At 36.7% G+C, this 27315-nt stretch overlaps 1 protein-coding gene across 1 annotated transcript in view; it reads right to left on the reverse strand.

Annotated features, from left to right (window-relative positions):
* Positions 1-27315, reverse strand: part of tnr (tenascin R (restrictin, janusin)) — a 435043-nt gene that overhangs the window by 36024 nt on the left and 371704 nt on the right. The window contains exons 27-28 of the mRNA XM_062022570.1: positions 25450-25593; positions 3630-3760 (exon numbers count right to left, since the gene is read on the reverse strand). Of these exons, the coding sequence (XP_061878554.1) occupies positions 3630-3760; positions 25450-25593 (275 nt within the window). The remainder of the gene's footprint in view (positions 1-3629; positions 3761-25449; positions 25594-27315) is intronic.

Genomic DNA, 27315 nt, shown 5'->3' on the forward strand with positions numbered 1-27315 from the left:
TTTTTTTTCCAGACCTAACAAATATCCTGCTCTACCCCGGTATTGAGCACTTTCTAACGGATAAACCACAGTAACCTTGGCAATATATATATATATATATATATATATATATATATATATATATATATATATATATATATATATATATATATATATATATATATATATATATATATATATATATATATGTTATGCATAAGATACAGCAAAATCATACTAACCACACCATAAAACCACTGACTAACCTAAGTTATTTGAATAACTTCATTTTTAAACTGTGATCAAAATAAAAGCGTATTATGCATATTGATATATAATACACATACAATTAGGCTATATAGTATATAGCATATTGGCAATATACACAGTCGACAAAAACAAAATTACCGTAACTCCTTTTGCATCGCATGATTAATTCATGCAGAGGATTTTGTGCGTTGTATTTTGACGTCATGATCAACAGCACTGATTGAAGTGTGACGAGCAACATAAATAACTATTTTTAGCAAATTAATTTGTCATGTTTCGTCGTGGTTTTTGTGCTCCTTGGTATTAGCATGTTTTTTGTTGTTCTTAACGTGCAATGACAAGAAAATCCCATTGTATTAAATTCTATAATAATAGGCAGGACTTTAGCGCTCTTTCTTTCTCTGTTACACACATATACATATACATATATACATATAATACATTATATTTTTCACAACGTTTTCACCAGTTACTGACACTAATTCTCACTCTATCTTGTGACTTGTTTCTCTGTCAGTCTGCGCTCTGACATAGTTCCACACGTGTCATTTGTGTATTTTGCTGTATTATTTGAAGAGAAAAGCAAGCCCAAATAAATAACCTCACGTTTAAATCCAAGCCCAAAAAACTGCATTTGGGAAATTTGCAAGCGACTTTAAAGAAAAACAAGCGCAAAGTTGCTTGCAATGACACTGAGTACTACTTTTATTTCCGTCACGTGAAGTGAAAAACTGTTGTGGTCAACCAAGCTAAGCTGGCTGTTGTACAGCAAGCAGCGCAGAAACTATTGAGTACACCAGGGGCCTAGATCCCCCTGCAAAAAGCATATACGAGCAAAATATCAAACTATGCAATGAAATAGAACCCTATACTTTATCACAAAAAGATTTGTCGAGCGATAAAGGATTATCAATCGGAGGAGTTCCCAGACATATCAAACTATTGTGCGCCATTTTACTCGACAAAACAGATGAAAACTTGGAAAAGCATGGAGGCCTACAACTTTTTTGTGTGTGGCTGGGTCAAGCTGGGTCAAGCTGGGTCAAGGAAAATGCTATCTAGGCTCTCTTGGATAAAAATGCATCGTTTTTGCCCGAGTAATGTGGCATTACATGATTTAACTTTGCATCCTGTGAAGACGTCCATGTAAACAAACAGCGGCTCCTAGCACCCGACAACTGACACCTGTGACTGCATATCAATTTAACAAACTAACAGTAACTGACTCATCACCACATTTGATTTTTGTTTTGTTGTCATATGCACTCTGACACATTTGTGCACAAAATAAACGAGAGTGGAGACGTAGAAGTACCTTTCCTGACAAAGTATCATTGACCCTGACTTTCTGGTTTCTTTTTGTAAAAAATAAAATACAAACAATATCAAGATAATACTTAACTTTAACATAGGGTTACTATAACAATCTACAAGGTTAATATAGTTGGCTTCTCTTTCTTCCCCTCCATTTATCTGCTTTATTTTGTATTTCAAATTATCATTACGTATATGTGTTGTTGCATTTGAAACAATTGTATTGTTGATAATAGAGGTAATTATTGTTATTATTCATTATCAATAGTGCTATTTCTATTGGTATTTGTATTGCTCCATTTGTAGTGTAATAATGTTCATTGTCCATCCATTTTCTACCGCTTGTCCCTTTCGGGCTCAGCGGCATTCATTGTCATTTCTGTATTATTAATATTTATTTCACTAACTGCTTCTTTGCTATCACTTTTACCATCATATTTGTACATATCCTATTTGCTGATGTTGTTCTGTTATTGTTGTTGTTGTTGTTGTTGTGTTTGCTGTTGTTGTTGTCTCTCTGTCTTATCCCCCTCTTGTCCCTGCAATTTCCCCCTCTGTCTTCCTTTTTTTCCTCTTTCTATCCCCTCCTGCATTCCCCTTCTATCCCCGGCTGCACCAAATAATAATATAAATCCATTTAATAAAGTCAAAATACAAATAAGGCAACAAGAGAATTATCCCACACTTCTCTTTTGTAAAGCAAATTTGTACAGCCGATTGGGCATCTACATCAACAACTAGGTTTGCCTGAGTAGCTGGACAGGACAAAAAATATATACTTAAATACTTCAATGGGAAATACTAAATTAGTAAAGTATATTACAAATATATCAAACAAACCTTGTAGTGGAGTTTGTGCTACTTTGTCGCCATTACTTCCTAAAAATGTTGCACTTTTCGGCCCTTCTTGATTAACTCTAAAGGAAGGTTTATCCTTTTTGCGTTTTGAACGGTTCGTACAGCCGAAAGAAACGCAAGCATGGTTCAAATTTCTCAGAGAAAGGCTAAATGGCGCCTAGTACCCATTGAGAATAGACACTATCTTGACCACCACACATATTTAAAGAGCCGGACGTGGTGTCATTTAAATCCAAACAATATCCAGGTTTCATTTCTATAACAGTGCCCCTTGAGAAGATACATTGTAGTAAACATCCTTGCAGAAATGTGAAGTTGAGCTAATACAACATCAACCATGAAGTTAAAACAAGTGAGTAAAAAGGCATATTGTGATGATACAAAGTTAAATGAAATAATATACTTTGTCACCTATAACCCAGAGCAGACATGCAGGCGGTTTCAGCATATCTACCTTGGTTTGTATTTGACTATTTATAAAAATAACAAACATCCAAATGACCCCTGAATCCTATGATTTTTCCGTATGCGGCACAAGTGAGGACAGCCCTGGTGTACAGGAGGTGATATGGGGTCCATATAGCAAGAGCAAAAATGCTATATATATGTAAACATGTATTATTATATACTGTATATATAATATGTAAATATTTCATATATGTTATATTTGATATGGCTACGATGGTACACTTTTAGTCTACTTTGTACCTTTTGTTTTCGCCCTCTTTTTATGCCCTTGTGTGCATTTTCCATCCTTACCCTTTCCATCCTATGTAACCGAGCTACTGTGTGGAACAATTTTCCTTGTGGATCAATAACGTTTGTCTAAGTCTAAGTCTATTCAACTTACAACAAGCCAATGGCAGCATGAACATATTTTTTGTGCACTAATACATGCTGCTGTTGCTTTAATTCAATGTACAACACTCTAAAAAGAGAGACTAGGACATGTAGACAGCGCTACAAGTGCATTCTCTGTACATGGGTGACATCTGATGGTGGACCACATGCACAAGCACTGACATGCTTTTCATGATTCTTAACATCACCATTGTTACCAATCAAGACATGTAAAATACAGTGTATATGTGTGTGTGTGTGTCACCATTGTTACCAATACAGTGTATAGGTGTGTGTGTGTGTGTCACCATTATCACCAATCAAAACATGCCAATTACAGTGTGTACGTGTGTGTGTGTGTCACATACTTTACGGTTGCCATCAGATGACTTGTACGTGAGCATGTAGTTGTCAATTTCCGAGGCGGGCGGTTGCCAGGAGATGAGAGCACTGCGGTGATTCACTTCGCTGGCTGTCAGGTTCAGAGGGGTGTCGATGGCTGTCCGAAATAGAAACACACGCAAACACAAGTCGTTTTTGAGGGCGCTTTGATTTTTCCCTTTGTTACGTAGCTTACCGATTAAAGATATACATTGAGTTTGTGTTACTTTTTGCAACTCACTCAGAGATATTTCTGGGTTTTGTGTTCGATATATAGGAGAAAAAAAAGCTTTGCTGTACACCAAAAAACCTGGAATTACTTTTCTTGTTCTGGTGCTCGATTATGTTGGTTACTTTAACCGAGGAGATCAGTTCTGCTGCGTAGGGTGAATACATTAATCATTGCTTTATTTAGCTTTCTGGACATTGGATTTCCTGTTAAAATGTGGGTTATGTGGAATTTGTTGTCTTGAAGCGATAGAGGCAAGATGAAATGCATTATTTGGCTGCCAATTCAGTCTCAAATAGCTGGCTGATTCAAAGAGTGCATTAATGCTATTTGTCTTTAACAATTCACTACGCAAACAAATGGAGAATTTAATTACAAATCACCAGATGTTACAGAGCTGAAATTGAGTTCGCTATTTGGATTCAACCAACAAAGGCGCTATTGATTACAATTTAACTACAGTGGCACCTCAACTTAAGAGTCCCCCGACTTAAGAGTGTTTTGAGATAAGAGCTGTCTCTCTGCTAATTGTTATGCTTCAAGTTATGAGCAAAAATAGGAGTTACAAGCAATGTTCCCTCTAATTTTTCATGTGTGTGAGCAAACGCACAAACTCCCTGAGCATTCAGTGGAGCACATGTGAGCAACATCAGACACGTGCACGCCTTGGCCACACTAGTGTCACACCTGTCCCAAACCTGACATCATAACAATTTAAATGTTTTATTAAAATAATTTTCTGATATAAGTGATTTTGCCCCCTTACAATGACAATAACAAAAAAACATGTTTTTCATGACCTATGCGCTAGTATTGTATGTCTGGCTGCGGGTCCTGCCTTTAAAAGAAATTTTACCCCTTTCAGAGATTACATTTAGTTCCTGTAACTTTCTGTCTGTAAAATACATCTTTTTATTAGCATTTATGAAATCTAGTGACAATATTTCATGAATTAGATTAACATTCTTAATAAATGGCAGTAAAATAAGCACACATCTGATTGTGGAGTCAGAGTGTTACAACCTGGCATTTACACATTGTGTGGCGTTGGGGTTGTCCGACTTTTTTTGTGGCCATAAACGCAGCACTGGCTAAGTGCCATGAGTGCGTGTATTGGTGCAGGTGAGCGAGCGAGCGGCTTCTGTTAATATGACGGATGACAAAGTTGGTTTAAGCCTGGTTTGTTTGGCAGAAAATGACCAGTTCTTGTTTTTGGTGTGGTTACAAACAGTTTTGCTCAATAAACTGATTGATGGAAATCCTGTCCGTAAAGTGTCTCGACAGGCGATAATTGAACTGTGTTGACAAAGATCGTTTTATTCATTGGGGCCACTCTTGTTGTCACCTGTCACTCACAGAGTTGCATTGCAAAATCATACAGAATAAACTGTAATGTGTTTATTTTGTTTAAAGTTCAGATGGGATTTTTGATGTCCTGCGCGGCATTAATTTGCAGTGCGCTGAGGACGCGTGAGCGGTGCGCAATTGCGCAGGCGCGCACCTTAGAGGGAACGTTGGTTACAAGCATCCCCGCCACAGGTTAACTAAGCAAGTGACGTAGATCTGCCAAACACCAGCTGAGAATGTTAAAATTATATCCAAACAGCAGACATGCATCCATGAAAATATGGAAAAGCTGCTCATGGTGTGTTTGACAAAGAAGCAGCTGGAAGGAGGTATCACAAAAGTCCACAATGATCCATCCATCCATCTTCAACCGCTTATCCGGAATCGGGTCGCGGGGACAGCAGCTCCAGCAATGATGCACATTATTATTACATTACTTGTAAAAAATACTGAAGTTGTTAGAGGTACATTATATTGTTTTTGGGTTACAAAACCCAAAACCAGGGAAGTTGGCTCGTTGTGTAAATCGTAAATAAAAACAAAATACAATGATTTGCAAATCCTTTTTAACCTATATTCAATTGAATAGACTGCAAAGACAAGATACTTAACATTCAAATTGGAAAACGTTATTTTTTGCAAATATTAACTCATTTTTTTAAACATGTTGCAGATATCAAATTCCAAATTAGCTAATATTTGCAAAAAATAACAACGTTTTCCGGTTTGAAGGTTAAGTATCTTGTCTCTGCCAACGTGCCAACTTCACTGGTTTTGGGTTTTGTACATCGCTGGTCAATACACACAATTATTCAACTTGTATGTTGATTTTGTGTGTTGGGAAAAGGGAATATATTTGATGAGACTTTCAAATTTCAAAGAATAAATGAAGCCGAACTAAGGTGTGGCGTCTGTCCATCTGATCGCTACCTTGTTAATAAGGTGTATGAGTCATTGACTATCAGGCCAGAGGCAGCAGACGATATTATCAGCAGCAGTAAAACAGCCCAAGCCGCTGCACAGCAAGCAAATGTGACCTTGCGGGCAGTAAATTACCAACCTGGACATGAGTTACAACCGATATTTGATTGACTCGCTGGTGGCAAAAATGTTGCGTGGCGAGAGAGCCTGGAAAAAGACGACTGTTCTGGGCTAAATGTGTTATAAGAGCTTTTTTTTAATTAGGTAATTTGGCTACTGTGCTTTTTCTGGGCTGGAAAGCAGCAATGACCCATCTTCAGCTTAACCTAAGCTGCTCCTGTTAAATATACCAGAAGCAGCTGGTGAGTGCTGCTGAGGGGCCAGCTTCAAATCATTGGAGGTCTTTTTTTTAATCGGCAAGACAGTGGAAGTGTGAAAATAGATCCAAATGTCTAAGCCACATCAACATTTTTTGTAGTATTTATTGTTTATACTTTGATTCTACTCTTAAACTAAAGTGGAGCTACAGTAAATAATTTCCTTTGATTTCAACCCAGAGCACATTTAGTACTATTATTTTTCTTTCTCCAAGCCATTTGAGCTGTGTTGAATGAGGTGTTCAAGTTGCATGGTATCATTTTACAATTGTCTTAAATTAGCCTAAAATGTCAACGCTACACAAAAATAGTTCCGAACGACCACAAATGGCCAAATAAAATAGGAGTTTTACGAACATTTATCATAACATCAACTAATACAATCATATATTAACATTTCAATGTATTTCTATTAGGGTTGTGCGGTATACCGGTATTAGTATAGTACCCCGATACTAATGAATCATATTCGGTACTATACCGCCTCTAAAAATGTACCGGTCCGCCCCCCCCCCCGTGCCCCCGTCGTCGTCACATCGTGTCATTGCTGGTTTACGAGCAGAGGAGCATGTTCGGCAGCGCACAATCACGGAGTACTAACAAGCAGACACAGTGTGTAGACAGAAAAGGGAGAACGGACGCATTTTGGCTTAAAAACTAAGGATAAAGGTGAAGTTATAACACTGAAACGCCCTCAGGAAGAGGTGCTTTAAGACATGGCTAGCTAGCTAGTGGCTAAAGTCCAGCCCCAGTCGGCAGTGTTTTAGCTACTTCTAAATCACTAATCCTCGCCTCCATGGCGACAAATAAAGTAAGTTTCTTACAAGTATCATCCCTGCAAGACGAGGACTAGCTAAACATGCTTCACTACACATCGTAGCTCACCGGCGTCACAATGTAAACAAACGCCATGGGTGGATCAAAACCTAACATCCACTGTAATGATACCAAGTACAGGAGTGTATTTAGTCGATACTACTATGATTACTGATAATCAATATTTTTTGGCATCACAACATCTTTCTTTTTTTTTTTTTATATTATGTTTTTAAACTCAGGAAATATGTCCCTGGACACATGAGGACTTTGAATATGACCAATGTATGATCCTGTAACTACTTGGTATCTGATTGGTACCCAAATTTGTGGTATCATCCAAAACTAATGTAAAGCATTCACACAACAGAAGAATACGTGATTATTACATTTTAACAGAAGTGTAGATAGAACATGTTAAAAGAGAAAGTAAGCAGACATTAACAGTAAATGAACAAGTAGATTAATAATTCATTTTCTACCACTTGTCCTTAATAATGTTGACAAAATAATAGAATGATAAAAGACACAATATGTCACTGCATACGTCAGCAGACTAATTAGGAGCCTTGGTTTGTGTACTTACTAATAAAAGACAAGTATGTTCACTATTTTATTTAAGGACAAACTTGCAATAAGAAACATATGTTTAATAAACCCTAAGATTTTTTGTTAAAATAATGCCAATAATGCAATTTTTTGAGGTGCCCTTTATTTTAAAAAGTACAGAAAAGTAGATAGGACATTTCATCTTCAAATTTTACGGACATATTTCTATTTTTCAATGCAAGAATCCTCCTGACTTTGATAAATAATTGCTTGCATTATCGTTGCTCACATTGAGACAAGTGTTTTGTTTTTTTTGCGTGTCTCTTCATTTTTTGTCAATTAACCCTGACATAATATAGCAAATACGCAATTTACTGTGTTAAATTGAAAAAAAAAACAAAAAAAAAAACATTCAAAGCCTTGAGTGACAAGCCCACTTAGGTTTTACTGCACATTACATCACCAACATGCCGGAGTATTCTTGTTTTAAACAAAACGCCATTCCAGTTGGCCCGACCTACATTTCCCCACCTTACATCACCTGTGTTTTCGACAAGGGTTTAAGACGCTGGCTACCAGTAATGGAGGTGGTGTCGCACTCAAACCTACTTTTTAGCGCCTGATGGAAAGATGACCTTGCATTTATTACCAAATTTCCATTTTCTATTCAATAGTGGTTTTGTATTTTGTTCCTTGTACCGTAAGTTAGTAGGCAAACAGTGATTATGGCACCTCTCGTTCCTCCTGTTCCCACATCCATTGCACTTATCTTCCCTATTTACCCGCCCTCCACATTGTCATTCTCTGTCCACCTCCTTATCTGACAAGCTCCCGTTCTTGCTGCTAGAGCATCAACTGTGATTGCCTTTTCTCGGTTGTCTCGATCTAGCGTGGCGCCATGATGTCAAGCGAGAGTTAAGAGAGGACCTTCAATTAGTGTAGGTTGACCATGATATTTTAGAAAGTGAGATTGCTGAAGCATGTGAGCAGATGTTATTTGGCTCCATCCAATTGTCCAGAGCTGCAAACAGGTTTTGGGCAAACGAACACGGAGTATAAACAACGCTTTATGGAATAAACAAAGCCAACAGATGGGAAGGGGGTGGTGGTATTTTTATTATTATTATTTTTTTTTTTTACCAGGGAAGCAATAAGGAGCATCTTTATTCTTTTAGGTATGCGAAAATAATGCCTCCTTCCACTGATTTCCTACAAAACCCAAAACCAGTGTAGTTGGCACGTTGTGTAATTCTTAAATAAAAACAGAATACAATGATTTGCAAATCCTTATCAACTTATATTCAATTGAATAGACTGCAAAGACAAGATACTTAATGTTGGAACTGAGAAACACATTTTTTTTTCAAATAATCATTAACTTAGAATTTAATGGCAGCAACACATTGCAAAAAAGTTGGCACAGGGGCATTTTTACCACTGTGTTACATGGCCTTTCCTTTTAACAACACTCAGTAAACTTTTGAGAACTGAGGAGACACATTTTTTAAGCTTTTCAGGTGGAATTATTTCCCATTCTTGCTTGATGTACAGCTTAAGTTGTTCAACAGTCCGGGGGTCTCCGTTGTGGTATTTTAGGCTTCATAATGTGCCAGACATTTTCAATGGGAGACAGGTCTGGACTACAAGTACCCGCACTCTTTTACTATGAAGCCATGCTGTTGTAACGTGCAGAATGTGGCTTGGCATTGTCTTGCTAAAATAAGCAGGGGCGTCCATATTAACGTTGCTTGGATGACAACATATGTTGCTCCAAAACCTGTATGTACCTTTCAGCATTAACGATGCCTTCTCAGATGTGTAAGTTACCCATGCCTTGGGCACTAATACACCCCCATACCATCACAGATGCTGGCTTTTGAACTTTGCGCCTATAAAAATCCGGATGGTTCTTTTTCTCTTTGTTCCGGACAACACAAAGTCCACAGTTTCCAAAAACAATTTGAAATGTGGACTCCTCAGCCGGCAGCGTTTCTGGGTGTTGTTGATAAATGGCTTTTTCTTTGCATAGTAGAGTTTTAACTGGCACTTACAGAAGTAGCGACAAACTGTAGTTACTGACAGTGGTTTTCTGAAGTGTTCCTGAGGCAATGTGATTGCCAATTTTTGATGCAGTACCACCTGAGCGATCGGAGGTCCGTAATATCATCGCTTACGTGCAGTGATTTCTCCAGATTCTCCGAGCCTTTTGATGATATTACGGACCGTGGATGGTGAAATCCCTAAATTCCTTGCAATATCTGGTTGAGAAATGTTGTTCTTAAAGTGTTCGACAATTTGCTCACGCATGTGTTCAGAAAGTGGTGACCCTCGCCCCATCCTTGTATGTAAAAGACTGAGCATTTCATGGAAGTTGCTTTCATACCCAATCATGGCACCCACCTGTTCCCAATTAGCCTGTTCACCTGTGGGATGTTCCAAATAAGTGTTTGATGAGCATTCCTCAACTCTCTTTTTTGCTTCTTGTGCCAGCTTTTTTGAAACTTGTTACAGGCATCAAATTCCAAATGAGCTAATACTTGCAAAAGATTAAGTTTACCAGTTTGAACGTTAAGTATCTTGTCTTTGCAGTCTATTCAATTGAATATAAGTTGAAAAGGATTTGCAAATCATTGTATTCTGTTTTTATTTATGATTCACACATTGTGCCAACTTCACTGGTTTTGGGGTTTGTACTTGATGAGGCCGTGACAGTCTAGAGACATACATTTGTTTTCCCACACTGGAGATTTTATTAACCCACTGATGCTGCTTTTAAAAGTACTTTTTTGTTGCTTTCTGATTTTGTTATGTTTATTTTTTTCTGCAAGCACTTATATTTAAAATGTCTAATAACAATACAAATAATAATAATAATAACATATTTTTTAAATGTCATATAACTGTATAGTAATAATAGTAGATGTAATTAAATTCTTATCAGTAGGGGTGTCCTGACGTTTTCACCTCCGATATGAATCCATTATTGGAGCCTCAAGTATTTGCCGATACCGATAATTATCAGTATGCCAAGCGGTAGAAAACGGATGGCTTGATGGATCTGAGCACGGAAAACACATACTTTTATTATTTTCTAGTGTGGAATAGAATAGACTTTATTACCACTTACATTTTTTTCTAACATGGTTATTGTAAACAAAAATATTACAGAGCTCAAAAAGTACTTGCAAATTATTAACATTTTTTTTTTTTAAACAACTCAAATAAATAGACAGACTGTTAGAAAACCATCTATTTTGACTGTTTTAATAGCTAAGCTTTTATTTTTTTGTATTTGTACTGTAGCACTTTAAGATTTATTTCACTAAAAAGTGAGCAACAAATAAAATATATTATTATTCATTTTTTCTGGCAGGCGTTGTGTCCTACTCTGTTCAGCGGTCGTTGAACGCACCGTAAAAACACATTGGTTTTTAATTCCTCTGAATATAAAATGACCACTCATGCTAAGAGATCACAGCTTAAAGGTTCAATGTCCACAATTGAATTGCTTCGTTGCTCAGACAGAAATGGGTTTATGTTCGTTTAGATTGGGGTATGTCGTTTCTTAATGGGGAAAGATGGTAATGTCTCTTGTGAGTTTGAGTTTATCAAAGTGCAGTTATCAATGTCAGTTTTTCGATAATTTAAATTTAAAATGGCAATACTAAGTGTCGGGAGTTTTACTGCGGTAATCATTATTGCCACTTATTGTTACAACTAGAAAAGGCTTGATCAAGAAAAAAATACTCAAACAGAGAATAAGGGTAGGTATGAAAAACACAAACCTAGGTAGTATTAGGTGTCTGAAATGGACTTATGCTGTCTTTAAGTTGAAGAGGGGTGGTACAGTTGTCCCTTGTTTATTGCTGTTAGTTGGTTCCGGACATGATCATGATAAAATAATCTCCACAAAGTAAGAACTATTATAATATACATCAAAATATTGCATAACCAGAGCATAAAAAAACTGTTTACAAGGTTTTAAATACATTTATTAATGTTATGAGAGCCCTCCAAACATGAAATAACACCCTTTAGTCACCTGTATACTCCTTTAATTCAATATAGTAAGCTGCCTGAGGCTGAGCCAATCAGTGGCCATGATTCTGAGAACACTGATTAGTTTGGTGACCTCTAGTGGCCAATATTACTGTAGTATTAATACTTTTAGTTTATTCATGTTCATGCTTAAAAATGCTTAATTTAGGAACAAAAAAAACAGAGAATACTCTATAAAACAGGGGTGTCAAACTCATTTTAGATCGGGGGCCACATGGAGAAAAATCTACTCCCAGGTGGGCCGGACTGGTAAAATCACGGCACAATAACTGAAAAATAAAGACAACTTCAGATTGTTTTCTTTGTTTAAAAATAGAACAAGCACATTCTGAAAATTTACAAATCATAATGTTGTTGTTTTTTCTTTTTTACAATTACCTGTTGCGGTCAATAGTATATATACTTTATTTGTTGTTATTTATATTTTCTGAATACATTAAGTGATAAGGTTAATCAGTCAACGCATTGGGGTTAATTTTCAATCTATCAAGATATATTTTTTTTATACATCCATCCGATTTCTACCGCTTGTCCCGTTCGGGGTCGCTGGGGGTGCTGGAGCCTATTCCAGCTTCATTCGGCCGGAAGGCGGGGTACACCCTGGACAAGTCGCCACCTCATCATAGGGCCAACACAGATAGATTTTATCAAAATCAAATTACAGGATGTTATTCATGTAAGTTGCTAATTTTCCTCGACTGATGTACAAACATCATGTGGTTTATTTTGTACATATGTAGCATCATCTACAAAGATACAAAGAGTTGCTATTGCTACATCCGGTGGACACATTTAAAACAGCTGTTTTTTTCATTAAAACATTTCAGGGTAATTTTATACTTAGCAAACTCATCCCGCGGGCCGGTTAAAACCTGTTCGCGGGCCTGATCCGGCCCTCGGGCCGTACGTTTGACATCCCTGCTATAAAAGAAGAAACTTTTTTTTTTTTTTAAATCCGCAATGTGGTGAACCTGCAATATTTGAAGCACAATGTGGCAAAGAATGACTGTAAGTGTGTCGTTTATTTTTATTTATTTATTTATTTTTTGCGACACCTAGTGGCCACAACAATTATAGATAAAATTAAGCTCATAACGCAGTATGTTGAATGATGCGGACACGTTTGTTACTGGATAAGTTTCTAATACTTTCGCCTAAGAGACTTTGTATGTGTCAATAATATGCAACAATGAGTATGTGATACTTGTTTATATTGACAAATTAGACTGCACTCAGGGCTGTAACCATAATTTGACAAAAGCAGAGGTCAAAATTCTGCAACTTCTGCCTTCACCCTGTTCTCTTTCCGTTCCTCCATCCACTGTTTCTCCCTTCTCTCCACATTATATCGCTCTCTCTCCCCTGCTGCCAAATGTATTACAAGAGCACTAAGTAAAATGAAATACAACTCCTTCATATAAAAGGAGGCATTCTCTCGTTGAGCTTCAAGAGGTAGTCACCTGAAATGGTTTTCAAACAGTCCTAAAGGAGTTAGCTCATTGAGAGAATGCCCAGAGTGTGCAAAACAGTAATCAGAGCAAAGGGTGGCTATTTTGACGAAACTAGAATATACAACAAGTTTTCAGTTATTTCACCTTTTCCACCTTTTGCAGCTATTACAGCTTCAACTCTTCTGGGAAGGCTGTCCACAAGGTTGCAGAGTGTGTTTATAGGAATTTTCCACCATCCTTTCAAAACCGCAATGGTGAGGTCACACACTGATGTTGGCCGAGAAGGCCTGGCTCTCAGTCTCTGTTCTAATCCATCCCAAAGGTGTTCAATCGGGTTCAGGTCAGGACTCTGTGCAGGCCAGTCAAGTTCATCCACACCAGAGTCTGTCATCCATGTCTTTATGGACCTTGCTTTGTGCACTGGTGCACAGTCATGTTGGAAGAGGAAGGGGCCCGCTCCAAACTGTTCCCACAAGGTTGGGAGCATGGAATTGTCCAAAATGTTTTGGTATCCTGGAGGATACAAAGTTCCTTTCACTGGATATAAGTGGCCAAGCCAAACTCCCGAAAAACAACCCCACCCCTTAATTCCTCCTCCACCAAATTTCACACTCGGCACAATGCAGTCTGAAATGTACCGTTCTCCTGGCAATCTCCAAACCCAGACTCATCCATCAGCGTTATTCATCACTTCAGAGAACTGCTGTAGAGTCCTGCCTTACACCACTGCATCCAACGGTTTGCATTGGACTTGGTGATGTATGGCTTGGATACAGCTGCTCTGCCATTGAAACCCATTCCATGAAGCTCTCTGCGTACTGTACGTGGGCTAATTGGAAGGTCACATGAAGTTTGGAGCTCTGTAGCAACTGAAGTCAGCCACCTCTTTGCACTATGCACTTCAGCCTCCTCTCACCCCTCCCTCTCTGACAGTTTACGTGGCCTACCACTTTGTGGCTGAGTTGCTGTTGCTCCCAAACTCTTCCATTTTCTTATAATAAAGCCAACAGTTGACTTTGGAATATTTAGGAGTGAGGAAATTTCACGACTGGATTTGTTGCACAGGTGGCATCCTATGACAGTTCCACGCTGGAAATCACTTATTACCTGAACAAAGTCATGGCCAAACATGGCCACACGGTCAGGAAAGATCCTGCACCGAACTCTAAGAAACACTGGGATGCATTGCAACTAGAGATGTCCGATAAATGCTTTAAAATGTAATATCGGAAATTATCTGTATCGTTTTTTTTTTATTATCGGTATCAATTTTTTATTTTTATTTTTATTAAATCAACATAAAAAACACAAGATACACTTAAAATTAGTACACCAACCCAAAAAACCTCCCTCCCCCATTCACACTTATTCACACAACACACAAAATAAATAAATAAATAAATGATAAATGGGTTATACTTGTATAGCGCTTTTCTACCTTCAAGGTACTCAAAGCGCTTTGACAGTATTTCCACATTCACCCATTCACACACACATTCACACACTGATGGCGGGAGCTGCCATGCAAGGCGCTAACCAGCAGCCATCAGGAGCAAAGGTGAAGTGTCTTGCCCAAGGACACAACGGACGTGACTAGGATGGTAGAAGGTGGGGATTGAACCCCAGTAACCAGCAACCCTCCGATTGCTGGCACGGCCACTCTACCAACTTCGCCACGCAAAAGGGTTGTTTCTTTCTGTTATTAATATTTCTGGTTCCTGAATTATATATCAATATATATCAATACAGTCTGCAAGGGATACAGTCCGTAAGCACACATGATTGTGTGTGCTGCTGGTCCACTAATAGTACTAACCTTTAACAGTTCATTTTACTCATTTTCATTAATTACTAGTTTCTATGTAACTGTTTTTATATTGTTTTACTTTCTTTTTTATTCAAGAAAATGTTTTTAATTTATTTATCTTATTTTATTTTTTTATTTTTTTAAAAAGGACCTTATCTTCACCATACTTGGTTGTCCAAATTAGGCATAATAATGTGTTAATTCCACGACTGTATATATAGCGGTATCGGTTGATATCGGTATTGGTTGTTATCGGTATCAGTAATTAAGAGTTGGACGATATCGGAATATCGGCAAAAAGCCATTATCGGACATCCCTAATTGCAAAATAGAATATTTTTTCACCAAAAAAAATGCAGTAAAAAAGTTGTTATGTTTGAATCTCTGTGAATAAGTAATTTATTTATTTGTTGTGTTTGTGCCGTAAATAGAAGTTAAATACAGGTTGAGCACTTGTCCTTTCCTCGGAGGAAATAGCATTTTCATTTAAATTGCTTGCTTTATGCAATTTGCAAAACACTTGCAAAAAACTTGCGCTCTGATGAAATCACCAACTTTATAGGGAACGACAATATGTGCACACATTTGCTATCAAGCTCTCCGGGTATGTCTCACAGTAGGCATTTGGGGGGTGTGGTACAATATTTTTTGTAGAGGAGCAGCAGCAGCCTGCAGCATGGATATCTGCTGCTGCTTCAAAAACAACTGAGCACTTTCCAACAAGTGGGCTCTGAGGGGGTGGAAGCTGTCTTGGTGGTGCAGGCTTCGGGCACATAGATGGAACAAATGCACAGTAGATTGCCTTACTTTTCTACATTTCAGGCACATCACTGAAAATATTAGCATTTGGTGAGTCATGCAGTCTAATAATAAGCAGGTCCTTACCATAATTACGCACAAACTCCTCTGGCATCAGTCCTTTAATACACACTAAAACAATTATTCTTAACATTCCAGTCTTTTGTCACTTTGTTCTCTTATTTCTAGCGAACAGATGCAACAAATAAAAACAAACTCATAGCATCTTTGCCCAGGAAATCAACATGCAAGTTGAACACTATTGCGTATTGATTGACTAGCAATGAACATTGCATCATTTTCTAACATTATGCAAGCTCTCGAGACATGAAGTAACACCCCCATAGTCACATTTACACTCATCAACGCAGGGCGAGGCTGAGCCAATCAGTGGTCACGACACTGACCAGCGCGCTCTGATTGGTTTGGTCTCACTTTGTGACCAATACTATTGTAGTATTGGTTATTTAATTTGTTTTAGTTATTTTTATCCTTCAAAATACCTAATCTAGCCCAAACATACAAAACCCAAAACCAGTGAAGTTGGCAAGTTGTGTAAATCGTAAATAAAAACAGAATAATATGATTTGCAAATCCTTTTCTACCTATATTCAATTGAATCCACTGCGAAAACGTTCAAACTGGTAAACTTAATTTTTTGCAAATATAAGCTCATTTGGAATTTGATGCCTGCAACATGTTTCAAAAAGGACTGAGAAAGTGGCGGAACGCTCATCAAACACTTATTTGGAACATCCTGCAGGTGAACAGACTAATTGGGAACAGGCGGGTGCCATGATTGGGTATAAAAGCAGCTTCCATGAAATGCTCAGTCTTTCACAAACGAGGATGGGGCGAGGGTCACCACTTTGTGAACAAACGCGTGAGCAATTTGTCCAACAGTTTAACAACAACATTTCTCAACGAGCTATTGCAAGGAATTTAAGGATTTCACCATCTACGGTCCGCAATATCATCAAAAGGTTCAGATAATCTGGAGAAATCACTGCACGTAAGCAGCTAATCCCGTGATCTTTGATCCCTCAGGCGGTACTGCATCAAAAACCGACATCAGTGTGTCAAGGATATCACCACATGGGCTCAGGAACACTTCAGAAAACCACTGTCAGTAACTACACTTCGTCTCTACATCTGTAAGTGAAAGTTAAAACTCTACTATGCAAAGCGAAAGCCATTTATCAACAACACCCAGAAACGCTGCTGGCTTCGCTGGTCCCAAGCTCATCTAAGATGGACTGATGCAAAGTGGAAAAGTGTTCTGTGGTCTGACGAGTCCACATTTCAAATTGTTTTTGGAAACTGTGGACGTCGTGTCCTCCGGACCAAAGAGGAAAAGAACCATCCAGACTGTGATGGTATGGGGGTGTATTAGTGCCTAAGGCATGGGTAACTTAAACATCTGTGAAGGCACCATTAATGCTGAAAGGTACATACAGGTTTTGGAACAACATATGTTGCCACCCAAGCAATGTCTTTTTCATGAACGCCCCTGCTTATTTCAGCAAGACAATGCCAAGCCACAGTCTGCACGTGTTACAACAGCGTGGCTTCATAGTAAAAGAGTGCGGGTACTAGACTGGCCTTCCTGTAGTCTAGACCTGTCTCCCATTGAAAATGTGTGGCCCATTATGAAGCTTAAAATATGACAACAGAGACCCCGGACTGTTGAACAACTTAAGCTGTACATCAAGCAAGAATGGGAAATAATTCCACCCGAAAAGCTTCAAAAATTGATCTCCTCAGTTCCCAAACCTTTACTGAGTCTTGTTAAAAGGAAAAGTCATGTAACACATTGGTAAAATGCCCCTGTGCCAACTTTTTTTGCAATGTGTTGCTGCCATTAAATTCTAAGTTAATGATTATTTGCAAAAAAAACTACGTTTCTCTGTTCGAACATTAAGTATCTTGTCTTTGCAGTCTATTCAATTGAATATAAGTTGAAAAGGATTTGCAAATCATTGTATTCTGTTTTTATTTACAAATTACACAACATGCCAACTTCACTGGTTTTGGGTTTTGTACATACAATAACAAAGATTACATATGCGACAGAGTGAAGGTGCACATTTTGAAACGCGATGTGGTGAGGGATGACAATACTTTTTTTTTTTAACATGTATTTTTAAATAAAATTATTGTATTTTTTCTGTATTACTTATTTGTTATTATTATAATCATTATTAATATTATTATTCTGCTATCCTTATGGCAATGTTTTAAAACCAGGAAGTGAACATATTATGAGTAAGTGCTGAGACTTGGAAAATGGGTAGAATGAAAAATGCTCTGCCTCTTCCTACTCCTCTTTGATCATTGTGTAATAGTAAAAGTATGGTATTTCTCAATGTAAGATGTTAAGCATGTTAGAAACAAATACAACCAGCCAGTGTGTACGTGGGTACTCCCTGACAACTTCAAGATTGTGCTGCTGGCTATTTGAGTGGATAGCCCGGGCTTTTATCTCAATGGTCAGCACACTCGCCTTTCATTCCGAAGATTAGAGTGGTAAGACACAACACAACCCAGAGCCACTGCACACGTATGACCAATATTTAACCGAAGACATGACCAGGGTTTGAATATATTTTTGGGCTCAAACAGTTCATGTGGTTTAAGTTTAAGTGTTACAGCTACTGTACATTTAACTGAATTATGTAGCTTTTTTGTGACAAATAATAATCTAACTAAGTGAGATTTACACATTTAACAGACAATTTCTCTTACTTACTGTCCTCTTAGCAATTAGACTTAGAATTAGACTTAGACCAGGGGTGTCCAAAGTGCGGTTTGGGGGCCATTTGCGGCCACACATTCTGGAAATTTGCAAAAATGAAAAAAAAAAACATTAAAAAAAGTGTAATGAGGTGAAATCTAACTAGAACAAGTTGCAATGTTGACACAAAGCTGACATGCAGGCTGTTTTTTTTAATTTTTCTGCCATTGCTCAAAAAATAAAAAATCTATGTCATAATGAATTATTTACCTATTCAAGGCTACAATTATTTCAAATATTTAACTTTAAAATGTTTTATGTGAAAAATATTGCATATATTGTGTGGTTGCCATACAAAAACAGAATTTTATTTGACAATAGAGCATAAAACAAACAAAATAATAGTTCAAACGTAAAATCGACAGATATATCTGAAGTTTATCTCGTAACTTAAGTGTTGAAAGCAAAAAAAACAACTAATAAAAATGTATCACTTTATGAGTGGCGCACCTTTTGGAATACCAAATATATTAAATGGGATTTTATTTTTATTTTCACTGTGATTATTCAAAAATAATAATTAATTAAAATCAATGGTGTCCTGCATTATTGATCTTTTTAAGGCTCTAATTACTTTACATCAAACATTGCTTTCTGAATGTTTTGGGCAGTGGTGTGCCGCAGGGATCAATACTGGGACCAAAATTGTTTCATCTTTATATAAACGACATTTGTAAAGTTACAAAGGACTTAAAGTTAGTTTTATTTGCAGATGATACAACTGCTTTCTGTTCAGGAGAGAACACACAGAAGATAATACAAATAATAACAGGAGAAATGAACAAATTAAAAAGATGGTTTGACAAAAACAGACTATCTTTGAATCTCAGTAAAACTAAAATAATGCTATTTGGTAATAGTAGGAAAGAGCATCATACGCAAATACAAATAGACGGAGTAGACATCGAAAGGGTAAAAGAAACCAGATTTTTGGGAGTATTAATAGATGATAAAATGAACTGGAAATCTCATATACAAAACATACAACATAAGGTAGCAAAAAACATTTCAATAATGAATAAAACAAAACACGTCGTGGGCCAAAAATCACTTCATATTCTCTACTGCTCACTAGTGTTACCATATCTGACTTATTGTGCAGAAATATGGGGAAATAACTACAAATGTGCGCTACATTCGTTAACCATGTTACAAAAAAGATCAGTTAGAATAATACATAATGTTGGATATAGAGAACATACAAACCCTTTATTTATTAAGTCAAAAATATTAAAGTTTGGTGATTTGGTAAAATTGCAAACAGCTAAAATGATGTACAAAGCAATCTATAACTTGCTACCAAAGAATGTACAACATTTCTTCTCAACTAAAGAGGAGAAATATAACCTTAGAGGAAAAAATAATTTAAAACATTTATATGCACGTACAACACTTAAAACTTTTAGCATAGCAGTATGTGGAATTAAATTATGGAATGGATTAAGTAAAGAAGTTAAAAATTGTACTGACATGATCCAGTTTAAGAGGTTGTTTAAATTAATAGTGCTTACAAAGTACAAAGAAGAAGAATTATGAGAAAAACTTCCAACCTTATTGAAAATATTCTTCATCTCAGTATGTTAATAATGACTGAATTAATTAATTACATATTACAAACTGTTGTATATACTAATTCATAGATGTTATTTTATTATATAAAAAGGTCAGTAAATGATTTTATATAATTGTAAATGCTTTGAAGTGGGAAAGGGGTAGGATTAAATAAGCTTTGCTTCTTCCTACTCCTTTTCGGGCATGATGTAAATGAAATGATATGAAATTGTGTGATGTATTATGATGTAAATGTGTTCATGTTCGAAATAAACTAAAAGAAAGAAAGAAAGAAAGAAAACTGGGGGAAATACTGCATATTTTATTATAAAAAACAAAGTTGTCTTTCACAGAAAAGGCATACAACCTTTTAGTTTTTTTTTGGAAACTTTATATCAACCTGAAGTTGATATTCTGTAGACATTTACTGTAAGCGTTAAATAAATAAAAAAATTATAATAATTTGACTTGTTTTTGACATTTTAATGACTTTGATCCTTTATGGTCCCCGGGAGCCCTAAAGGTAAAAAAAAATAATCAAAAAAATCCATATATTTTGTTATGGTTTGAAAATGAAAAATATCGAAATGCCCCCCGCATGCTTTAATTTTTTCGTGTGCGGCTCTCAATGGAAAAAGTTTGGACACCCCTGACTTAGACAAACTTTATTGATCCACAAGGGAAATTGTTCCACACAGTAGCTTAGTTTCAAAGGTTGGAAAGGGTAAGGATGGAAAGGATAATGCAGGTATAAAGTAGACTAAAAATGTACCATAGTAGCAATATAAAATATAACATATTATATACACAATATATAAAATGTACTGATATATTATATTATTGTATTATATTATATTTGTATATAATATATACAATATATAACAAATTCCAATTACCATGTACAATATTACAGTATACAGTAACAGTTGCAGCAAAAAAAGGGCAGCATAAAATAAAGAATAGATCCAGCAGAAAATATACATTATAAACAAAGAGTTAGCTAACATAGAAGGGGTCAGGTAATAGACAAATATCATGGATGGAATGCAAAATTAAGGAGTTTGGTTTAATGGTTAATAATAAGTTCAATTAATTTATGGTTTAAAAAACTCTCTCATTTCTTGGTCGTGTCCTGTTGGAACATGTTATCAAAAGAATACTGATTATCAGGTCCTTACGCTCCAAAACGAAAGACAATAAATTCCCCTGGTTCCTGTGAGAGGAGCTCTGACTGAAGAAATCATAAAGAAGCAAGAGGCACATGACACGCTAGAAAGAACATCTTGTTTCCAAGATTGTGCCAGGAACATTTGTTTATTCATGTATCGAGTTGAGCATGTAGAGCCCTGGAATAGTTCGAAGTTGATTTTTCACCCCGCTCGTAGTCCCATTGATGTTTATAGCCCTGCTCTCGTACAGAATATTGTCATTGTTCAAATGTGTGATCTGCTCCAGGAACTTTAAAACAGGAAACTTAGTATTTTTAGAAGAACATTTTTCAAACAGCCCAAAAAGTTTGCAAAGTTTCAACTTAGCTACCTCGTTTCGTTCATGACTCACTCGAAATCGTGGATATAATTCAAGGAGTCACAAGTGGTCAGTATTCATGGCCAGTTTGCCAATCACCTACAACATCTGATTATGCCGTTCAGAGCATCACAAAGTGGAACCTTGGCTTACAAGTGCCCAACCTTATGGATTTTGTGAGATATGAACCAACTATTTTTCACCTGATTAGTAATTTGGTTTATTGTTTAATGTTTTTTATTTGTTTTAGTCCTTTTGTACGTGCTATTATTATTGTTTAACTGTTGCACATGGCTCTGTTGTCCTGTTGTTTGGTGCTGTTTTTAAGAGTTTGGCATTTTTCGAAGACTCATCCGCGGGTACCAATGTGAAAAGAGAACGCACAAGTATTTCTCTTTTCTGTGTGATCTAAATAGTAAAAAACAATGCAGGTAAAGGGTACACAATCTATTCTGTGAAGTGAAGTGAAGTGAATTACATTTATATAGCGCTTTTTCTCAAGTGACTCAAAGCGCTTTACATAGTGAAACCCAATATCTAAGTTACATTCAAACCAGTGTGGGTGGCACTGGGAGCAGGTGGGTAAAGTGTCTTGCCCAAGGACACAACGGCAGTGACTAGGATGGCGGAAGCGGGGATCGAACCTGCAACCCTCAAGTTGCTGGCACGGCCGCTCTACCAACCGAGCTATACCGCCCCACATAAAGCCCTTTAAAAAACATCTAAAAGCATCCATTTTATATACCGTCAATTCCAGGCTATAAGCCGCTATTTTTTTTCCTACGCTTTGAACCCTGCTACTAATAAAACGGTGCAGTTAATTTATGGATTTTTCTTTGCTGATGGCCATAAAGCATATAGTTTTCATTAAACACATGCAAAGACACTTAAATGGTGTGGTATTATTTGTGCTATGGCGCCATCCTTCGGACGAGTTGACTCACTGCAGGTGCAGCTGGGTGAATGTCTGCAAATGTTTCCTGCTGTTTAAAGCTTTTAATCGAAAGTAAAAGTGCCATTCTGTCAGTTAAAGTAATTATTTAAAGCTGCTGATAGTGTGTTTAACAGAGAAGCAGCTCACAGGCCATACCATAGAAGTCTGCTCTCTAATGCTGTACATTATAATCACATTACTTCATAAAACTAATGTAATTTGTTTTTATACTATATTTGTTATCTAGAAGTTAGCTTTTCCAATTTAAAAGCATGTTACGCATTGAATTGTGTTGTTTTTATGGGGGACCCAGCACGCATTACGTGAATTTCATTTTATTTTAATGGCAAACATTGATTTGAGATACAAGTGTTTTGGGTTAACAGCTTCGTCACGGAACCAATTAAACTTGGATGTGATGTATCATATTGTAACTGTAATACAGTACCATAACACACTTGTACAGTATGTCAAGGCACTGTTCTTGTTAATTATTCACACACTGTGAATCATTATTAACGTTTCAAAAATAGTATTGTATTAGTAATTAGTAATTCATATTTTAGTTTTGTACACAAGGGTTATAATTTTTTTTCTCCCCAAAATTTCTAAGTCTGACAAAAGAAATAGACCAAAAACAAATGCTCACTTCTGTGGACATTAGTGTTGTCCCGATACCAATATTTTAGTACCGGTACCGGTACCAATATGTATTTCGATACTTTTTGGTACTTTTCTAAATAAAAAAAGCCGTTATTAGCTTTATTTTAACAAAAAATCTTTCGGTACATTAAACATAAGTTTCTTTTTGCAATCAAAGAACAATTTTGTCCTTAAATAAAATAGTGAACATACTAGACAACTTGTCTTTTAGTAATAAGTAAGCAAACAAAGGCTCCTAATTTGTCTGCTGAAGTATGCAGTAACATATTGTGTCATTTCTCATTCTATTTTGTCAAAATTGTGAGGGACAAGCTGTAAAAATTGATTATTGATACACTTGTTCATTTACTGTTATTATCTGCTTACTTTCTCTTTTAACATGTTCTATCTGCACTTCTGTTAAAATGTAATAATCACTTATTATTCTGTTGTTTGGGTACTTTACATTAGTTTTGGATGATACAGCAAATTTAGGTATCAATCCGATACTAAGTCGTTACAGGATCATACATTTGTCATATTCAAAGTCCTCATGTGTCCAGGGACGTATTTCCTGAGTTTATAAACATAATATGAATTTTAAAAAAAGGAAAAAAGATTTTGTGATGATAAAAAATATACATGTAATCATAGTAGTATCGACAAGATACACTCTTGTACTTGGTATTATTACAGTGGATTTGTTCAAATTCAGGGTGCTAGCTTGCTGTTAGTGGTTAGCTATCGTATCCTCCTATGGTGTGTAGTGAAGCATGTTTAGCTATTCCTCGTCCTGCATTGATGATACTTGTAAGAGACTTACTTTATTTGTCGCCATGGAGGCGAGGATTAGTGATTTAGAAGTAGCTAAAACACTGCCGACTGCGAATGGACATTCGCCGCTAGCTAGCTAGCCATGTCTAAAAGCACCTCTTCCTGAGGGCGTTTCAGTGTTATAACTTCACCTTTAGTTTTTAGGCCAAACTGTTTCCATTCTCTCTTTTCTGTCTACACACTAATTCCACGACATAGTGAATTTGCAAACAGCTAAAATTATACACAAAGCAAACTACAATCTGCTACCCAAGAATATACAACAATTCTTCTCAAAAAAAGAGGAGAAATATAATCTTACAGAGAAATGTAATTTAAAACATTTGTATGCACGTACAACACTTAAGACCTTCAGTATAATCAGTATGTGGAATTAAATTATGGAATGGATTAAGCAAAGCAATCAAACAATGTACTAATATGATCCACTTCAAGAAACTCTTCAAACTTAAAGTGTTTACAGAGTACAAAGAAAAAGAATACTGAATTTATTTAATTCATCCATTCTTTCACTCTCAAAATAATCTTACTTATCTCATCATATGAAATATAACTTACTTCACCAATTATTATCTATTTATTTATTTTTATTGTGATTACTTATGGAGTATATTGTGAATAAATTGAGAACAGGAAGTGAACAAAAGTTTTAGAAACTGTTATGTAAAAGAAAAGGGGTAGGATTAAATAAGCCCTGCTTCTTCCTACTCCTTTTCGAACATGTTGAAAAGAGAAACTGGAAATTGTGATGTATCATGTTGTATGCTTGCATGTTCGAAATCAACTCAAACTCAAACTCAAACACTGTGTCTGCTTGTAAGTACTCCGTGATTGTGCGCTGCCGAACATGCTCCTGTGCTCGCAAAACCAGCAATGTCATGACCTGACGACGCGCCGTCATGCCCGGGAACCGGTACTTTTCAAACAGAGTATAGTACTGTTTTTGATTGATTAGTACCGCGGTACGATACCAGTACCGGTATACCGTACAACCCTAGAGGACATAATGATTTTTCACATTTCAGAATCCAATTATGACCTGCTTTCATTTATATAGATGCATTGTAATTCATCCAACTACTTTTTTTCATTTATAGACACAATAATGCCATGAATAAACACTTCCATTGAGTAACACCTCATGCTGACACTATGGAGAAAAAGCTCTTACGTGTTTGGAGGTTGGCGATGACAGTGCCACTGGTGAGGGGTCCCTTGGTGGCATAGAGGGCTACCGAGTAGGACGTGCTGGGCTTCAGGTTGGACAGCTGGTGCTCCTGCTTGTTGCCCTCCACCAGGAAGGTATCTGCTGTCACTTTGAAAACACAAGTAAAAACAACATAATAGTTTCCAAACCGGAGACAAACTACGACTGCTGTCAGCATTGTTGCATTGGCAGTGCGGTTTAGTGTGCATGTTGACGCCATGAGCTGAGCCAAATAGTTCTATCTGGACAAACAAAATGATGAAATAATGAAAACCATGCAGGCTTCCCTTGACATTTCTTTTTGCCAGTTCAATAAAATCAGACAGTGAATGAATAATGGTTGCGAGCAAGAGACGTTTCACTTTTGACAGCTATATCAAGCCTCAAAATAAGGCTGCTGCAATATGTTACTGATACAGTACCCCCCCCCCCCCCCCCAAAAAAAAAATGTCATTATCTTTATTACAACAGCTTGTGTTACAGCTTGTGTTTGCTCGGGCACAATTTTAACTTACCAACGTGGTTTTAAATCAGACAGCTGATGGAATCAAACTATGTGCCTTAATTAATCATTATATTCATCCTCCTCCTTGATGTTAGAGGACTGGTATTTAAAATCAGGAATTACTCGTGAATAAAATGCCACCGTGGGCGGAGTAAAGTATCTTGATAGTCCTGGGGCTAAGAGTTAATGACTCCCAACAGTGGCTGAGGAGAACATTGTGCATGTCAATTAGAGAGGTACCTTGGTTTTTGAACGCTCTAATGAACGTCAAATATATTGTACATACATATAAACATATATACTCACATACACACAGTTATTCATACATGTATACATACATAGGTACCCTTGCTCTCACATACATACACAAATACAGTACATACCTACACATTCAAAGTTCGTACATCCACACGCACATTCACTGTTCAAACATATATATACACATACATGTACATATACATTCACTGTACAAACATACATATATACATACTGTACATATATATTCACTGTACAAACATACATGTATACATACTGTACATATACATTCACTGTACAGATATACATACAGTATACACATACTGTACATATACAAATACATATACATATCTAAACTCACGCATATAATCACGTTTCAACAAACATATTAACGTTGAACGCTCCATTCTTCATATGATTCGCATTTCGAGAAAAAAAAAATCCACATTATTGTACTTTGCGCTGGTCCGTTTGCCTGTGTATCGAGTACGCAAATAAAGAATCTCACGCCTTGGTGACTTAGTCTCTTCGCTTTTTTTATTGATTACGGGCCAAAGTAAGTTGCAAGTGTCAGCCCTTTGAAGAAGAGGGTGACAAACACTATTGAATTAAAGAAAAAACTTGTAGCAAAGTAAAAAGGTGGCATTTGTGTACCTAAATCGGGGTCAGCAACCCGCGGGTCTCGAGCCGCATGCGGCTCTTTAGTGCCGCCCTAGTGGCTCACTGTAGCATTTTTAAAAAGGATTGAAAATTGGAAAAAGATGGGGGAAAATGTTTTTTTTTGTTTTAGTATGTTTTTTGTTTGAGGACAAACATGACACAAACCTTCCCAATTGTTAGAAAGCCCACTGTTTAAAGGCCTACTGAAATGAATTTTTTTTATTTAAATGGGGATAGCAGATCTATTCTATGTGTCATACTTGATCATTTCGCGATATTGCCATATTTTTGCTGACAGGATTTAGTATAGAACAACGACGATAAAGATTGCAACTTTTGGTATCTGATAAAAAAAAGGCTTGCCCCTACCGGAAGTAGCGTGACGTAGTCAGTTGAACATATACGCAAAG

The sequence above is a fragment of the Entelurus aequoreus genome, linkage group LG16 (genome assembly GCF_033978785.1).
Source record: "Entelurus aequoreus isolate RoL-2023_Sb linkage group LG16, RoL_Eaeq_v1.1, whole genome shotgun sequence".
NCBI lineage: Eukaryota > Metazoa > Chordata > Actinopteri > Syngnathiformes > Syngnathidae > Entelurus > Entelurus aequoreus.